The sequence below is a fragment of the Lipotes vexillifer genome, unplaced genomic scaffold, assembly GCF_000442215.2.
Source record: "Lipotes vexillifer unplaced genomic scaffold, Lipotes_vexillifer_v1.1 scaffold448, whole genome shotgun sequence".
Lineage (NCBI taxonomy): Eukaryota > Metazoa > Chordata > Mammalia > Artiodactyla > Lipotidae > Lipotes > Lipotes vexillifer.
This window is the reverse complement of record NW_006787097.1, coordinates 1697642-1716737: the sequence shown is the minus strand read 5'-3', so window position 1 is coordinate 1716737 and position 19096 is coordinate 1697642. Positions and strand designations below refer to the sequence as shown.

The window sequence follows — 19096 nt, the reverse complement described above, 5'->3', positions numbered from 1 at the left end:
GGGAAAGAGAATGAATACAAGGAAAGGTGAAGAACTCGGGCCAATGATTCAGTTTGCCAAACCCATATTCAAATGTCACACCTGTACTCACCCTTCTCTAATTATGCAGGTTAAAACAAGTGTATAACTAATTATGATAGACACACACTTATTAGGAAAAATAAAAATGTAATAAATATGTAATGTTTATGTATAATGTAATATATACATATTACTGTAGAGTAGACTGATGAAAAAACAGAATACTCTGAGATCTGCAAAAGGCTCTTTGAGTACTTAGCTGAGTGATGATCAGCACGTACATGTTAGGAAAACTCAATGTCCAGGCACAGATGGCTTTACTAATGAATTCTATCAAATACTTAAAAAAGAAATAACACCAATTCTGAATAAAAATTTCCAAAATATTGAAAAGTAGGAATTACTACCAAACACATCTTATGAGATCAGTACTACTTTGATACCGAAACCAGAAAGAGATATTACAAGTAAAGAGAATTACAGGTCAATAGCTCTCATGTACAAAGATGGAAAAACTATTGTTTTTAATAACTATGAAATGCAATCATATTTATAAAGAATATTAAATCACGAAAAAGGGGTGGTTTACCCCAGGAATGTAACTAGCATGATATTTAATGGTGAAAATTTGAATGCTTTCATTCTAAGATCAGGAACAAGGCAAGAATGTCTGTTTTTACTATTTCTATTCACCACTGTACTGGAGGATCTGTGAAACAGGGAAATAACAACAACAAAAAAATCCAGTTTGGAAAGGAAGAAAAGTTTCTTCATTCATGGATGAAATGAAAATATGAACTAAAAATGTCTATGGAATATATGAAAACAGTCTAGAATGACTGAGTGAATTTAGGAAGGCTACAAGATACAAGATCGATATACAAAAATTATTTGTATTTCTACAACAAACAGCTGGAAATAAAAATTAACAAAACAATATTTAAAATAGTATCAAAATATGAAATACTTAGGGATGAGAACAGGAGATAATCAAAATGTTTATCCATAAATGAATGGATAAACAACTTACAGTATATCTAAACAATGTTCTAGTGCTCAGCCAAAAATAATTATAAAATATTGATACATGCAAGTACATGAATGAATGTCAAAATAATTATGCTGAAATTAAAGAGGCCAGGCAGAAAAATGTACGCGATATAATCACTGAGATATACAATTCTAGAATATGTGAACTAAAGCATAGAGACTAATGTATAGAGCCTTAGTGATTGGCTGCAGGAAGGACAGGGAGAGAGAAATGATAAAGGTGCATGAGGAAATACTGGGGGATGATGGATAGGTTCATTATCTTGATTATGCTGATGTTTTCACAGCCATATATACATCAATATTTAGCAAACTGTACACTTTAAAGTGCAGTTTTTGTATGTCATTATACTTCATAAAGCTGTTATAATATGTTTTATATTTATCTCTTGATTTTTAACTAAATTTTACACATTTCATTTTAAAGTAAACAAATCTTTTAAAATGTAAGTAACTTTCTCTGTTAGAACTTATTACATCCAGTTTACTTTTCTGAAATTGGAATATTTACATTAACTAGGAAATAATCTCTGTAAGTTTATCTCTGAAAACTCAGGTCATTCTTGATGGTAATATATTATTTATTTTTATGCAACTAAAAAGAATGGAAGGCCCAAAAAGAGAAAAATCACTTCAAATGATCAAAACAAAAGAGATCTGAAAAATAATATATTTAATAGTTTAAGGGAAAAAATTTAAAGAACAGATTCCTTTAAAAACTACTGCTATTCAGAGAGATGGCTTTGGATGAAAATTGCTGGTTCTAGGCCCTGTTTGGTGAGACAGCAGGAAAAAATAATTTTATGCTTTTACCATTGCACTAATTTTTTTCAGTTTAACATACTTTGCTTTTCCTTTTCTTACAAAACGAGATTTGACCAACTAGTAAGCCTTTCTTATACAATACTTTTTTTTTTTTTTTGCGGTACGCGGGCCTCTCACTGCTGTGGCCTCTCCCGTTGTGGAGCACAGGCTCCGGACGCGCAGGCTCAGCGGCCATGGCTCACGGGCCCAGCCGCTCCGCGGCATGTGGGATCTTCCCGGACCGGGGCACGAACCCATGTCCCCTGCATCGGCAGGCGGACTCTCAACCACTGCGCCACCAGGGAAGCCCTCTTCTACAATACTTTTGATGTATAATGTTACTTTCTTTTTTAACTCCTAACTTTAATTCATAATTCTATAAAAGGGAAATTGGTGACCAACAATTGTTGACCAAAAAAGTGAAAATGTTGACCAAAAAAAGTCAATGATTTGGTAATTGCATTTTTCTTGCCAATAATAAAACTCTTGTCAATAATCTTCAGTTTAATTTACTTATATTGGAGGCTTCATTAGACCTACTAATGAACTGAGCATCATTTTAACTGGAATTAACACTTTCACCCTTCTTATGAATATATATAAGATGAACTTTGAAATGCTGGCCATCAAGCTGTCAGAGCAAAATTAAGACATTTCTCATGAAACAGTACTACTCTGTGGACACCAGATAGTAAATGAATAGACATTCATTGTTATTGCACTGAGAGAAATTCTCTCAGAAAAGCACTGCTATCTCCTTTAGGAATTCTTAGATACTTTGACCATCCCTTTGAAGTAATATTCATTTAAAGATACATTTCACATGCAATGCTAGACTCTCTCCAATGTTTCATTAGTAGGCATACGAGTTGCATGATATTTTTTCCACTTAGCAGTCAGACCATTAAATTGTATAAGCATCGTTAATATCTATGGTTCAAAGGTCATAGTCTCTTCTTAAAGATGCCTGGTATACACACAAAAAAGAATCTGTTTTTAAATTTTTATTTTATATTGGAATATAGTTGATTAACAATGTTGTGTTAGTCTCAGGTGTACAGCAAAGTGATTCAGTTATACATATACATGTATCTACTGTTTTTCAAATTCTAAAAGAATCTTAACAGAAGAGATGTATTAATTATTTCTCCATTTCCTCTAATTAAGGTTGTGTGTATTTATTCCAGGACATTAATAAAAGGAGGGAAAAGGGGAGGGAGGGAGGAAGGGAGGAAGGAAGGAAGGAAGGAAGGAAGGAAGGAAGGAAGGAAGGAAGGAAGTGAGGGAGGGAGGGAGGGAGGGAGGACAGAAGGAAGGAAGGGAGGGAGGGAGGAAGAAAGGAAGGGAGGGAGGGAGGGAGGGAGGAAGGAAGGAAGGGAGGGAGGAAGGAAGGAGCTCTTCTATTTGAAGAGCTCTATTCACTCTATTCACTTCGCTCTATTCATTCTATTCAACCAGTGAATAGCGTGAGCTAGATTAACATTCCTTAGGAAGGAGATGGTAATGCTTGCAATGAAATGCTGAAAATACATTTTAAGATTAAATATCAAATGATTTTTCCAAATCCTTATTTGTGATTAAGTGCAATGAATGACTTGAATATCTCTATATATGAAAAGACAAGAATAAAAATGCCATCATATAGTCACAATTCTGCAGGAAAGCTTAATCAGGTAGTACACAGTCTGAGAAACCTCAAATATAAATTAAAATAATGATAAAATATTTACCATACAGCTTAAGTTGATTTTTTCAAAGGGCCTAAACAAGAGAGATGGTGGCGGTGGGGGGAGCAAGAAAGACAATTAGAAAAATAAATGAATGACAAAATACAGCAATAATAAATTTGCAAGGGGGCTATGGAAGATAATATATCCCCCAAAATTCCTATGCATACATAGAACATTACACAATACATGCTTTACAATGTGAAACTGTTATTTTAGCTGAAAATAAAGTTTCTTATTTATACCTTAAACAGGTACAATATATTGCTTTTTTTTTTTAGAAAAATCTTTATAAAAAGACACTTGTCCAAGATTATCAACAACTTGGAGAATCTTTTTAAAATGCTCATTCTAAATATGTTCTATAACATACTGAGCAAAGTATATGAAATTGTGGGCTCTATGTAAATGTACACCCCCTCACAAAATCAATAGCACAATTATTTAAACAAAAGAGTGTGGCAAGTTCTGTGTGTATTGTATGGCAGGGACCACAGTTATTCATAGCAATTCAGCTGTAATTCGGGATGTAATAGGTATGCAATAAATGTTTCTTAAGCCTATGGTATACATTAATAAAAACGTATCTGCCATTGCTGAAAGTGCAATATAATCTGAAAGTAGGAAGAAAAAAATGAGAACCTACTGTAAACTGAGTATTATGGTTCACATAAAATGTTTCCTTGTAAGTTCTAAGTAAATGACAATCTGAATTTACTTATCATTTGCTCCTATGTATCGTTTTCCACAAAGAATATAAACTATTAACTCACCAATTTTTTTTTTTTTGGTACACGGGCCTCTCACTGTTGCCTCTCCCGTTGCGGAGCACAGGCTCCGGACGCACAGGCTCAGCGGCCATGGCTCACGGGCCCAGCCGCTCCGCGGCATGTGGGATCTTCCCGGACCAGGGCATGAACCCGTGTCCCCGCATCAGCAGGCGGACTCTCAACCACTGCGCCACCAGGGAAGCCCTTAACTCATCAATTTTTAACAAATAAATTTTCAGTGTCTAGCATGGCAACTAGTCAAGATGCTTCAGAGTGAGAGAATTAACAAAGACAGTCTTTGAAAAGGTCTCATCAGCAAACAGCCAATGCTGAACGAATATGCTTCTAATAAAAATACACACATATACCCTATACTTTTTACAAATAAAGTCTTTACTCACAGATATGTCTGCATTTTAATAAAAATCAAACTCTTTTTCCCAAAACAGATCAATATGAAATCCTCTATTGAGCATTTCTGAAATTATATTTCTTAGCACAGATGCTTTAACAAATGACTGAATAAAAAGATAGCTAACTTGTGAGGAAAACATTTCCACTAGAAGTTTTGTTCTGTTTAGTTGTAAAAATGTAACACACTAATAACAGGCTTAAAAGAACAAGTTTGATAATTTTATTTATATTTCCCAGATATACATTAATTTGCCTATATGAAAGAAGTCTACAAACACTATATGTAAAGCAAATACATTAGGTTTACGGGCCATAGGGTTTCTGAAGCAACTACTCAACTCTGCAACTGTAGCTTGAAGACAGTGATAGACAATATGTAAATGAATGGACTTGGCTGTACTCTAAAAAACTACCAAAAGGGGCTAGAAAGGCAAGCAGGGTGTAGTTTGCCAACTCCACCTACAGAGAGTTACATGATACTGACAAAGAGTCTCTCCTTGACCAAACTTTTAGTCAGGCTCTTCTGAGCCCTCTGTTCAATTAGGCCTGACCATGGACTTTTGTCTGTGTTCCTGCAGAGTCCAGTTCTAGCAAGAATCTTGCTAAACTGGTTTAGAGAAAATCCCCCACCTTAAATACCTGATCAATTCCTCATCTCCCATCATCCTCCAGGTGGTATCTGGTCACCCCGGTCCACCATCAGAAAGAATCCTGTCAGGATGGTTGAGCTAGAACCGCCCCAAGCTTTACCCCTGATGTTTCCCTCTTAGTAATTTTCCATCCATTGACCCACACCATACTCCATGGCTATAAATTCCCATATTTCTTGTTGTATTCAGAGTTAAGCTCAATTTCTCTCCACTACTATGACACTCCATTGCAGCAGTGCCCCTGTAAGTTGTATTCAGAGTTAAGCTCAATTTCTCTCCACTACTATGACACTCCATTGCAGCAGTGCCCCTGAGTAAAGTCTGCCTTACAGTTTGTTTTTTTACTATGGTATGAACAGACTTTATTGCTTGCAACAGGAAGTGGAAGAGGACGGGATATGACAGCGCCAGCTCCTAGGGTGGCTCCACAGACTTGGTCGCCACTCTCGAAAAACTTGGTTCTTTAACACGTGTCACAAGGATTTTTTTCTTTAACAATATCGAAAACAACCTGTGATTTTTCCTTTGATTGACCCAAATCCACATTTAATACCTAGATGATGTCCTCTTATTTTCGTGTTTCTCTTTCACCTTTTCTCCTAGTCTTCAAAAATTACTGTTTCATCACAGTTGTAAAGTTCCATGAAAATCCTAATTTGTATCCTACAAACCAACATCTTTTTGTTAAAACTTTGCCTTAGGCTTCATTTTATTGTAACAAGAAATTTTCTGTGGGACTTTTCTTGCCCCCAAATACATCCTTAAACTAAGGTACAATTAGAGGCTAATTGCACACATTTTAAAGAAAGATGGATTCAATGGTGAAGGTAACTCCTCTGGGACTTGGTAAAAGATGGCAGTGCTGGCCCTATACCCACATCACTGTTGCTCTCCCCTCCCCAATCTCAATCCCTATAAAGTAAGAACTGTGGTATTAAATAATCCATCTATTCTCCCTATTAATTAGTTATCTCTACTTTACCATAGATTAAACTATTTCATGTAATGTAGTCTATTTTTTCCTTGTCTACTAGGTACCACTGATAAATATTTCTCTTTGGGAAATAATACTACACATTTTAAATATCTTCTCTTGAATATATTTTAATGTCTGCCAGGGCTCTTGCTCTCCTTTAGCATCCTTTTCAAATAATCTATATGTCATTTCACTTATTATTTCATATAACATTTCTAATCATTTCTGCTGAGTTCAAAGTGGCAAAACAGTAACAATTTTGAGTGTGATTTGTTTATAATTCTAAATTAAAATTTATATCTTACAAATATTTAAACTCATCTAAGACCACAGTGTGTACATCAAATTATTCTACCATTCCTTACTCAAAACAAATTTGTAATTCATTGCATTAGATAGAATATCCTCTTGCCAATTTTTAACAAATGTAAAAAAATATATATAATTCAGCATTAAAGTAATAATGCATCAGGAACAGATAACTTTACTGAGTCAAAGATGGGTCATCTAAGGCAATATATTATTATAACATTTCATCAATAAGTATGTAGAGAAATTTGTGGTCACCTCAATAGATGTCAGAGAACTTTTGAAAAAATTTACCAACCATTGTGAATAAAAATATTTACCTAATTAATGTATCCTATTTATTGTATAGGCTAATTATTTTTTAAATTTGTTACATAATTAAGCATATTTCATATGCATGGAAAATTAGTTCACATTTAGCAATCTATAATACCCACATACAATTAGGCTTTAAGAAGAGTATGATCTTGGTCATAATGCAATTAATACATTAATAGAGAATCTTTAGAAAAGCTCTCACATAATCCATATGTATTGACATTTCAAAGTTTTACCAGTTAAAAAATTTCCAGTTAATTTCATTTAAAATATTTAATTAATATAGAGATCAATAATATAATTTTTTACCATGGTAGGGTGAAAAGTAAACCATCCTGAATAGTATTAGTTAACTTCAAAACAAGAATAGAAACAAAACAAAGAAATGAGGATATAAGGCATCTTAAGAAAAAAACAAAAAATAAACTGATCCTATTTAAAGAATTCTATCCAAGACAATAGTTGTTTATCTCTGTCCAAAGGAAGAGGGTTTGCATCTTCAAGAGGTTTTCATGGCTTTCTATAGCAGTCACCCTTGATACTGTCAAATAATGGGAATAAATCATGCTTTTTCCTTGTCCACTGCTGAAGATAAAGCAGAGCTTGTTTTTATGCTCCCAAAGTTCCCATCAATTTTGGTACTGCTTGCCTCTTTATATGGTGATAGTCCTTGTGTAGAGCAACTGGCAACTGGAAATCTCCATCCCTTTAAATTTATCACCACTCTGCAGTTCTCTGTAAAATGGAGACTACCATTTTCAGTAATACCTACATTTTTTATTTATTATAACTTATCCTAAAAACAGATAGTTTGGCCTAAGCTCAGACTGAAAATAGTAACTGGTTATACAGAATAATGATAGAGAAATATTTGCAATACTAAAATTTTCCATTGTATAGCATTATATGCCACAAGGGAAAAAAATTCAAGTACAAAAAAGGAGAACTATTTCTTTAAAAGGCCACATGCATAACTGAGGACACCAGTAATTTATTTAATTCTCATTATAAGTCATTATTTCAAAGGACTCAAAAATATTAAGAATGTCCCCCCCATATCATCACAATGTGTATTCGAGTTTATAATCACTTCCCAGGTAATCATAATAACTGTTACTATAAATAAAATAAAAAATGCTTTTCTCACAAAGGATAACAAGATATGTTAAGTCAAAGTAAACATTTTAAGTATACTTATATCAGATACAGTTTTTTCAACCCTGTCGCACCCACTCCTTGTTCTGTATCAAGTTTTATTCCTTTGATGCCTATTCTCCTTAGAACTATGTTGTCCTTTGAAATATACTTCCCTAGAGCTGAGATATGTAAATACTCTAAAAATGCAAATTATTACATTTTTTTTTCATATGGAGGATACAAAGTCAACTGTACCTTGTAGTTCTAATGCTAGCTCTGAACATATGATGAAAAAATGTATAACAAAATTATCCTCAGATTTTAACACCCATGATATAATTTTACTATATATAGTTGTTACGATGCTTAGAATAAAATTTAACCTGAATTATATACAGATTTATTAAATACAATATTTTGTTATACTCTATTCCTATAAAATGAAAAGTGAGATATTTTTCTCCTCTGGTAAAATTCTGCCATTATATCTTCAATGTACTACATAATATCCCACTGGAAAGTTTATTCTGAATGTTCTTTGTTGCTATTATGGATAATTCATGGAAATAATCACCCCCTCTTCAAATAGTTGAATCCTATTTATTTCTATGGACAGAGAATAAGGTTTAAATTTATAAAAATAACTTATATTCTAATGTTTAATTTAGCATAATTAGTTCAGTTTATATCTGGCTTGATGGAACATTAATATATAGCCTAATGCTTATCTGGTGATCAAAAAATTCCTGATTATTTATACTGGATGTAGCTTAATATTAAAGTTTACACAAAGAAGCTTTTACTCTACTGATTATATAATTTTTACAAGTGTGTCAACTTGAGTAAAATGTATATGTCATTTCTACGCCAAGGCTTCCAAGAAGAAGATGTGTACCCTATATGCTTTCCTCCTTTCTCTCACTGGATACAGATGACTACAAGGCCATACAAGATAATGGAGCTATAGACGGAAATATATAATTCTCCTATTTTCTGTATGAAGGAAAGCCCTCAACAGCCAGGAACACCCTGGACTGTAATGTAAATTAAAAATGAACTTCTGTATGTTAAAGCTCTAGAATTTGGAATTTTGTTTTCTCAGCTTTTAAATATTACCCTAATTGAAGGGTGTGTGTGCGTGTGTGTGTGTTTGTGTGTGTGTGTGTGTATATATACACAAAGAAAAAACTTCGGGTGTGGATTTTGTGTGTAGTTTCTGAGATGTGGAATTGACAAATAGATTAAAAGGTTACTATGACTTTAAGGAAATCTTATTGCCAACAAATCATGAGTCTGGTCTAAAAGACCCTGTAACTATGAAATGACTCTGGAGGCCCCAAAATAGATGAGCATGAAACAGGTATGAAAGCCGTTCAGCCACCAATAACTAATTCAAAAACTGTCAGAATAATAAGAAGCTCACAGATAGCATAGCCAAGGGCCATTGAGAACGATGGATAAGAGCATCAACTCAACTGCTGTTGAGGTTCTTCACAATGCCTGCCCATCACTGCTATGGAGCAGTAGTTCCTATTATTCTCCTTTCTTAATGGCAGTTTTCTACTTATTTCAACCATTGTATATTTTGTGTTAGGGTAAATGGCTTGTCATTTAATGTGTAGGTCACCAGCTGACAAGAGAACGTATCTGAACCTGATGGAGAAAAATTTGTATTGAAAGATACATGAGGATGATTATGTACACTTTGTGGATGAAGTGGCAGACTACTGCAGAGATAACCAAGTATCTACAAAAATTGGGCTTCCTCTTCCATGATAAAGAATTGTTGCTGGAAAGTAACTATTGAGCCAGGGATAACATTTAACAACAGCCCACCCCTATTTGCAGTTAGGTGTGGTCACATAACCAGTTCCCAGTGCTGTATTTGAGAGGAATTAATGTGGCTCTTCAGATCTGAGTTGGTTAAGAAACACATGTGCCTTCTCCAATCCCTTTTTACAACCTCTGAACTGGACACAGATAACTACAAGGCCCTAGGAGATGGCTGGCCCACTAAATGCAAGAAGTCCTAGATCCCCGAATGCATGGAGTGGAACTCCTGTCAACCTGTAATACTAACATGAATTACTTGGTAAATTTCTTAGGGCTCTACAGTTTTCTATTTATAAGGCCTTAGGGAAGAAGATTAGTTCAAATATAAACTCTCTAAATTAAAAAAAAAAAAAGACATAGAAAACAAGTTAGCACACAAGTTACAACTCCAAAGTACATGCTGACACTAATGCTTAGAAATATTTAGACTCAATTTCTTTCAAAACTTATTTGAATGTGACTTTAAAATGCATAAAGAATAAAATAGTATCCATAAAAAAGAAAAATAAATAATGAAACAAAGTAGGCAGAAATGAAACAATAACAAGTGAGAATGAAAAAAAAACCTCAATGGATGAAGTAATCTCCTAACTAGCTATAACCAAAGTGAAAATTCATTACCTGGAAATTAGCTGAGATTGAAAGTTAAAAAAAAAAAAAACATATCGGAGACAAAGAGGATAATATTTAAAGTCTTCAACAAATATCTCATAGGTATTCTAGAAATACAAAACAGAATAAAGTAACACACACACACACACACACACACTTTTTCAGGTTAAAACACAAAATGAGAAGTGAAGCAGGAAAAAATAATCCATAGCAGTTACATAATAATGTAACTGAAGACCAAAAATATGGAACCTATAGGTAATCTCCCAAATAATGACAGTTAAGACTGTCAGAAGGTCACTGGCAACAACAGATTCTTATGGACAGGGGAATAATATTTTCAGAGTGTTGAGGAAAAGTAATAGTCACTTAGTATTCTATACCCAAATAAACAATCATTGAAAAGGGAGGACAAAATATTTTTAGATATCCATTAAATAAAGGGCTTAAAATTATAGAACCTTGCCAAAAGATCTACCAAAGGATATACTTCAGCAAATGGAATAATGAACCCAGAAGAAAGGATATAATGATAGAAAAAAATATCAAGTATAAAATCTGTTAATATATCTTGGTGTATCTAAGTACTGACTTTATGAAACTACTGATTTTGTTTCTTTAAAAAGCCAAACTAAAACTCTAGACAATCTTCACAAGAAAGGTAGTAATTTCAGGGGGTGACATGGTGTGTCATGTTGGAAAGAAAAGAGAGATACTATATAATTTTATCCCCTCTTAGAGATATATGTGTTAAGAAAGGATTTTTTAAATTAAGCATAGCTCCTATAGAAATATGAGTTATAGATTTCAAGTTGGCTGACAGTAAAAGAGAACTATAATTGAAGTTAAAATTTGGTCAAAATAATTTATTAAGAATGATCATTTCGGGCTTCCCTGGTGGCGCAGTGCTTGAGAGTCCGCCTGCCGATGCAGGAGACGCGGGTTCGTGCCCCGTTTCGGGAGGATCCCACATGCCGCGGAGCGGCTGGGCCCGTGAGCCATGGCCGAGCCCCCAAAAACAAAAAAAAAAAAAAAAAAAAAAAAAGAATGATCATTTCAAGACAGTTTATGTTTTAACCTATTTTAAAAATTGTGACAAAGAACAAAGTACAATATACTTATTTAACTTTATTATGTTTTGTTTGGAAATAATACCTTTTATTTTTAGACTCCTTCAAGCCTCTTGATTTCATATTCTTCTCAAGCCAGATGAAAATCTGGAATTGCTTCACGCAATAAAGCAGCTTTATTTGGAATTGAAGGTTATATTGTAAGAGTTTATATTTACATTGTGATAACCTTTAGAAAGTGAAAATACTATTTGGGCCAATAAGTCTGCCCCTTTTTCTGATCCTAATCTCACCTTTCAGCTTTTCATCATACCCTCAAGCCCCCTTATTTAATGCCAGCAAATCCTGGTGTTTCAAAATTTCTTTATGCTCTCTGCTTCCACAATCATCTCTGATAACATGATTAGATAGAAGATCATAAACACAGAGCATAAATGCTTCTGAATTGCAACAGAGGACAGAGTCATGAAGCCTTAATAACAACACTCTTCAGGAGATCAAATCGATAGCTATGTCACCAAAGGCCCTGTATATCCCATTCACCTCTGTGAACAATAATGCAGTGGTCCAAGAATTGCCACCATCCTTTCCTCCAGAATTTTTAAGCAGCACTAGAGGGAAAATAAAAACATGTTTCTAGGAAAAGAAAAAGTTATAAAATATTCTTTATGTTTTAGAACTTTACTTTCATAGCCAGATGTTATTTTATAAATTATATCATGTGATACTTAAAGGCTTAAAGAAGATACCTTTGCAATAAATATACATATATATTCATAGCAGGTCTGAAATACCAAACCCTAACTAATATCTCTAAGTATAAGTGTTACTACCTAAATGAGATTTATTCTAAATTAATATCCAACAGGAGTTTATTAGGGATTCATGTCACTTCAGAACTCACTGAAGTGTTTCGGAACTCACTGAAAAAACTCAATTTCGGAACTCATTGAAAAATTATTCAATTTTCTATGTTAATTGATTCCAATTTTCTTCCATAGTGTTAAGATATTCTTAGTTATATGAAGTGAAACACTATTTGATGTAAATTAATGTTTTATGAATCTGTGCTATTTTTTATTCAAGCCCTTAGTGGAATAAATTAAGACAATTAAAAAAATTAAATCTGTAACATCAATATGACTAAGTATGGCAGTTTTAATTATGAACCTATGAAATAAAATAAAAAGTTATGAAAAATAAGATATCGGAGCAAGTATAAAATACTGCCTATAATGTAGAGTTACCCAAATTACTGTGTTTGGTTTTAAATTTTAGCATATCTGCTTAATATAATGTTTATGCTTATTTAAACCTGATCGAAAATAATAAGAATAAAATTGCCTGTTTTGTGCTTCTAGAATTTGGATCTAGATACACCTTAACATTACAGAGAAAGGAATCACAAGTTGAAACATTTGGTATTATAACTTTTAGGATAAAACATGATAATAAATTATTTAAATGCAAATAAATATACACAATTCATTATATATGATAGTATGGGTAGATATAGATTTATTCTATTTTAAACCAGCTTATTGTACTTTTGTTATGTAGCAGGCCAAGAGTTCTCAAATGTACTCAAGTAAATTATGAGTATTCCTAAAACCTCACTATAATTTTTCCTATTTATCATGTCTAACAGCAAAGTCCCAGATAAATCTATATTTTTCCATCATTCTTGGTAGCCTGAATCTCAGAATGGATGTGTAGATACTGTTCTAACAGTGCCCATATCAGATTCCACAAAATAAACACAGAGCAAAAAAGGGACTAATTAATGATGAATAACTAAGGGCTCCTCTGTACTGTTTGGCAGGCAGGAAAAGTTAAAGCATCAAGGTGAGAGCATGGATGCCTGGGATAAGGAAATGAAAGAGAAAGAGAAAGGAAGGGAGGAAGTGAAGAAGGGGAGGAGAGAAGGAGACATGGAGGGAGGGAGGGAGGAAGGGAGGGAGAAATGACACACAAAGACCAGTCTGAGAATTATCTAGGCTTTAGTTATAAATCTAGTATTAGTTACCAAGTGGCCCCAGGGAATAAAATTCTGTTCTCTATAACTTAGAATCCTGATTCATAAAATGAGGGATAAAAATATTTCCAAAGGCTTTCCAGATCTAAAATACCACAACCCTCCCTGAAGAAAACTTTCCTATTTCACAGAAATATGAAGACACAGAGCATTCTGTCAGTATACCAACAACTTCTACCTCTAACTATTCAGTAGAACCTGGTACTACTTATCATTCACATCAATAAATTCCTTACCCTTCATTACACAAATGATTTTTAAATATATCTCTTTTATCTGACAGTCCTGGTAAAACAGGCACATAAATAATTAGAACAAATTATAGCACAGATGACAGAGACATTAACTTTGTGAAGATACAGATATATGTGCTATATATATATGTGATATATATATTTGTGCTAGACCCTGAAGGATGAATAAAATTCCACCACAGAAAAGGAAGAAGAAAGGGACACCAAGCAGCTAGATAAAACATGAAAAAAAAAAAGCAAGAAACATGAAAAATACATGGATTATTCAAAAGTAACAAAAACAAAACAGGAGACAGAATTTGCCAAAGTCAGAAAATAAGACAAGGCCAAATTGTGAAGTCCCTTAAATGGCACCATGACTAACTAGTTCTAATGGAAAAGAAAGAAAAAATAGAATAATTTCCTAAAATGAAATGTATTAAAATTGCTATCAGGATTTACACAATAAGCGACTTTAGGGCCTCAAACATCTCAGATGAAGTATCAGACATGTGAGTGAAGCCATGTTAGATGTCCAGCCTTGTTAAACCTCCAAATAACTGCAGTGGCACTGAGTGACCCAGATAAAACCAGCAGAAGAACCAGCCAACTGAACCCAGTCCATATTTCCAGATTGTAAGCAAATAACTTATACAGGATAAAGGATACTGTTTTAACAAAAAGCTAAAATATGTGGCATTTGCTTTAGTAATGAAAAAACTGGAGGCTGGAAGGGTGGCAAGAAGGGTGTGACTGGAGGATGGAAGAGCAGTAAATTAATTATCATTGGAGATAATGAAAGGTCAACCAACAATTGGTGAGAAACACTACCTGTGATAACTTGGAAGACACAAAAAGTACTTCATAATGTTGTGGATCAAATTACGAAGTTCTGAAAGATGGTGAAACTAGCAGCTGGCCACATGGAAATTCTTATAACTAAGTAGGATAACTCAGAGGGCAAAGTCAAGAGTAATGGAAGACAAAGACCCACACAGAACTAATCCCAGGTTGCAGAACTGGGCTCCAAGCAAAGAACAGTCCTTGCCTCTATAATTAGGGACTCTGATGACCTTTGCTGGATTTCAGAATCACAATGGACCAGTGATTGCCATGTTCCCTGCCTTCAGGAATGTGAGAATCTTTTACAATTTTCCTAATCCTGTCCCATGTGTGTTGTGTGTGTGAGGAACGATAACATCTCATTTAGTTTTTAATTCTCCAGATGAAGGAGAGCTTTAGCTATGAAGCTTTATTCATATCCAGAAGAGATTTCACTGAAGCTCTTCTGGACTTCAACACAATGCCATAATGGAATAGATCTTTGGGAGGATGTGGGCTTTTGTGCATGAAGGAGGGACATTAGTCACAAGAATTAAGAGAGAAGACTGTGGTATACTGTTACACTGGCAGCTCCCTATAAACATACTTACAGGCATTCAGCCCCTTTTGCAGTCCCCTCACATACTCACTTTATACCTGGCCATGTGAAAAACTCCCTCTTTGGCCAGCCACTATACTGTAAAAAAGCTTGTGTCAGATTCTTTAATGATGTAAGGCCATGTAGAGAGAGGCCCTGGAATATAAGAGGTCATCTTAGACATTCCAACCCCTGTTAATCTACCAGCTGAATTCAGCTACATGAGTGACCTCTGTTTATTCTACAATAAGTAGAAGAATTACCCATCTGAGCCCTAAGAAATCATAAATTATTATGGCTTTAAGTTATTAAGTTTTGGGTTATTTTACCTCAATAGCAATAGATCATTGAAACATATGCCTCTATTTATATTTATCTCTACTACCTACCAAAATGATTAACAGATAGTAGGTACTCAAAAAAATGGCTAAAATAAAAGCTCTAATAGAATAAGCCAGAAGAAAAGAAAATGATATACATTGTTTTTTCTTTTCTCATTATATATATGAACATACGGTCACATTATTGCCTGAGCTATTCTTTATTCACATAAATTTCAATTAATTTGTCATGTAGGTTATAAGTAATTCTGAGATTTGGTTGTGAGATAAATTGTTGACAGACTGCAACAGAATCCATGATAAAAAATTACTATCAGAGGATAGAAAGGGGCAATATGAAGAATCAAGAACACACTTAAATAAATACTTTAAAATGGAAACTAGTGATAGTGTAAGATACCTTTCTCTAAAAATGAGGTCTCCCCATCCACTTCCTTTCTGTTTGTAAATAGCAATTCATTGTATTCAATTGGAACCAGGCACATGTGTTTGCATGTAATAGTTTTCCATATACTTTACCATGAATTGATTATAACCACTAATTTATTTTTGGATAAGGAAGTTAGTAAGCCATGGATTTAGAATCCAAGTATAATCTTCCAATTTCTGCCATCTGCTAGAAGAAGATGATGAACATTTGTACTGTACCCACTCTCTCATTTCTGCAGTCAAATAAATTATAATAAAGATAACAAGCCATAAAAATGAACGAGTCTAGCAGTAGCTCTAGATAAGCTGATAATTATCATATATCCAAAGTCATCTTTGCCAACAACTGAAGGAATTTTCAGGCATGCAAACAAGAATGAAATTTCACAGAGCAGACATATTAAGCAAAAAACATCTAGTCATCAATGATTGTCACTACCTCTAATTCTGTGATCAATGCCATAAAATATATTTAATAATAATTAATCACATAAATCCTTAATTATTGTTTAAGTAATTTTAAAGCTTTATTATTTTTACCAATATCCAGCATCTACCTAATATAAAATATGGTAAAACTACATGGTTAGTATATGTCATATGTTTTATCCTTGGCTATTATTGCCTTCTTAATCTCACTGAAACATTATTCATGTTGCATTTTCCAGTGTAAAATATTCTATAGTACCCCTTCAAAGGATCATTTATATTGATAACTTATTTTTGTTTCATTCTAAATCCTTGTTACAGGTGAATAAAAATTTTGAATTAAATCTACATAAATTTCAATGAAATATATTTTAATGATTAAATAGTGAAGGAAAGTTGGCTCACACTTTAAATAAATATACTAAAGACTTTTCATACAAACAATACTTTCAAATGACCAAACATAATCATCACCGGTGGATTTAGTGAACTTTTTCAGCATTCAAGAACCCAAGCGTTTCATAAACAGATAAAACGTTTAAAAATTCACATATATTACCACTGACCCTTATATAGAAACAAATATGTTTTCTTCTCATTTACTTTCATCCCTTTTAATGGGTGGCAATATACCACTGAACATCACCAAAAAAGTAAGTAAATTCAGTATGGTGCTATAGGAAAAAAACTATAAATAATTTACCATTGAGAGGAAAAGATCTCTACTATGTTACTATTTACCAAGCATTAATTTTATTTCTTTACTTGTGTTTTGATTATGAGTCCTAAATCCAAACATGATTGATATAAATTATCTTTATCAGGGGATATGCAAAAATTTTTAAGTGTATATATTTATTAGATTAATAAGCCTTCATAAAATGATTCAAATAAAAAAACTGTTTTATCTTGAAAATTGCAGATATTTCATATCATAACCACATGAAAGGTATGGTTTTAAACCTAATCAGCATTGCACTGTGTTCATACTTCCTAACAATTTGATCTTGCACAAGTACTGCTATTTAAACAAAAAAAGCTAATATGTTATATGGTAGGAAATTGTATTTAATAGTAGCAAAGGATAAATTAATTTCTGATATACTCAGTACTCAATCACCAAACACACATTCCTATAAACTATCCTATATATTTTTAAACATATGTATGATTCATATGCAAACATATGAATTCCTCATTTATTTAAATATAATTTCAGCTTACCTAGGTACTATTCAATTATTACAATTCAACATGAAAGAAAGAGTTGTTTTCAAACTGTCTTTAAATGTCATATTCTCTATAGACCACCAAAACATAAAAGTTGAGCAAATGCCTGCTTTGATCCCTTTTGCTTTTTGTTGCTGCTACTGATGTTGCTTTCCTTTATAAAAATCAGGTAAATACAGCAATTCATACAGCAACTATTCTACCGAAGGCAATATGGAAGAACACTTGTCATGGTATATAATTTATTTTACATTTCCATACACCATTCCCAGGAGGAAAAAAAATCAGAAATTATCTTAATATGAGTTAATTTCTTCCACAATTAATTCTTCCAGGAATAGTACTCGAAAATGTATTATTTGAAAATAAATATACAGCCAATTTACCTTTAAAAAACTATCATTTGAATGCATGAATAATTATTTAAATATTTCTTTCTTACCGTGGCAAGAACCTTCAATTTCTTCATATCCTGTACTGCAGATACACCTTCCAAGAGGAACCAGCCAATCTCCATCAGCTCCACAATACAGTTTAGGAGTGTCACGCTCTTCTGCACTCTTCACACAAGAGCCCCTTACTTCAACCAAGGAGGAAGAATCAACCCTTGGGATAGTGTCTGGAAACATTGCCAGATTACGAACAGTAAAGGGGCACTTTTTGTAGAAAACACGGACCGAAACTAGGGCAATGCATGCCCCAATGTCTTGAAAAGCCAGATAAAATCCCTTCCTTTCTACAGGCCCCACCTCACGAATTTCAGTGTTGAGTTTGAGGATGCGATCACCCAAATCCATCTGGGTAAAACTTTCATCAGCAGCAATTGTGTCAATCTTTGTATACTGGCTTGGCTTGAATTTAATTCCATGGGACTCATCTGATTCCACATAATATAGATTGAATGTTTCTTTGCAAGTCCCCAAGACCCATGGGATGCTGTTACAATCCCTCAGTGTGAACTTCATTTCCACATAAATTTTCTGAGCTGCATCACGGGAGATCCAGTTTGTACGAAGCCAGTTGTTTTGGTTTGGTTCCATCACATTACATACCTGGTATGTGTGAATGGGCCTATTGTGTTCATCCATTTCAGTGATGGCATCCCACTGCAAAAAGAAAAAATAAAATAAATGATTATGAACATATATGATTACTTCAAAAATTTTCTGTTCTACTGAAAGAAAAATGAATAAAAAGTATACAAATAAAGCAAAGCAAATCAACAATCGTACAGCATTTTAACCAGGAGACTTTCATTAAGACAATAGGTTCTGAACATATCAGCTGT

The 19096-nt window shown here is 33.6% G+C and overlaps 1 protein-coding gene across 1 annotated transcript in view; it reads right to left on the bottom strand.

The window, feature by feature from the left end:
* Nucleotides 1-19096, bottom strand: part of EPHA6 (EPH receptor A6) — an 894187-nt gene that overhangs the window by 730150 nt on the left and 144941 nt on the right. Inside the window, exon 3 of the mRNA XM_007459872.1 lies at nucleotides 18251-18914. Within this exon, the coding sequence (XP_007459934.1) occupies nucleotides 18251-18914 (664 nt within the window). The remainder of the gene's footprint in view (nucleotides 1-18250; nucleotides 18915-19096) is intronic.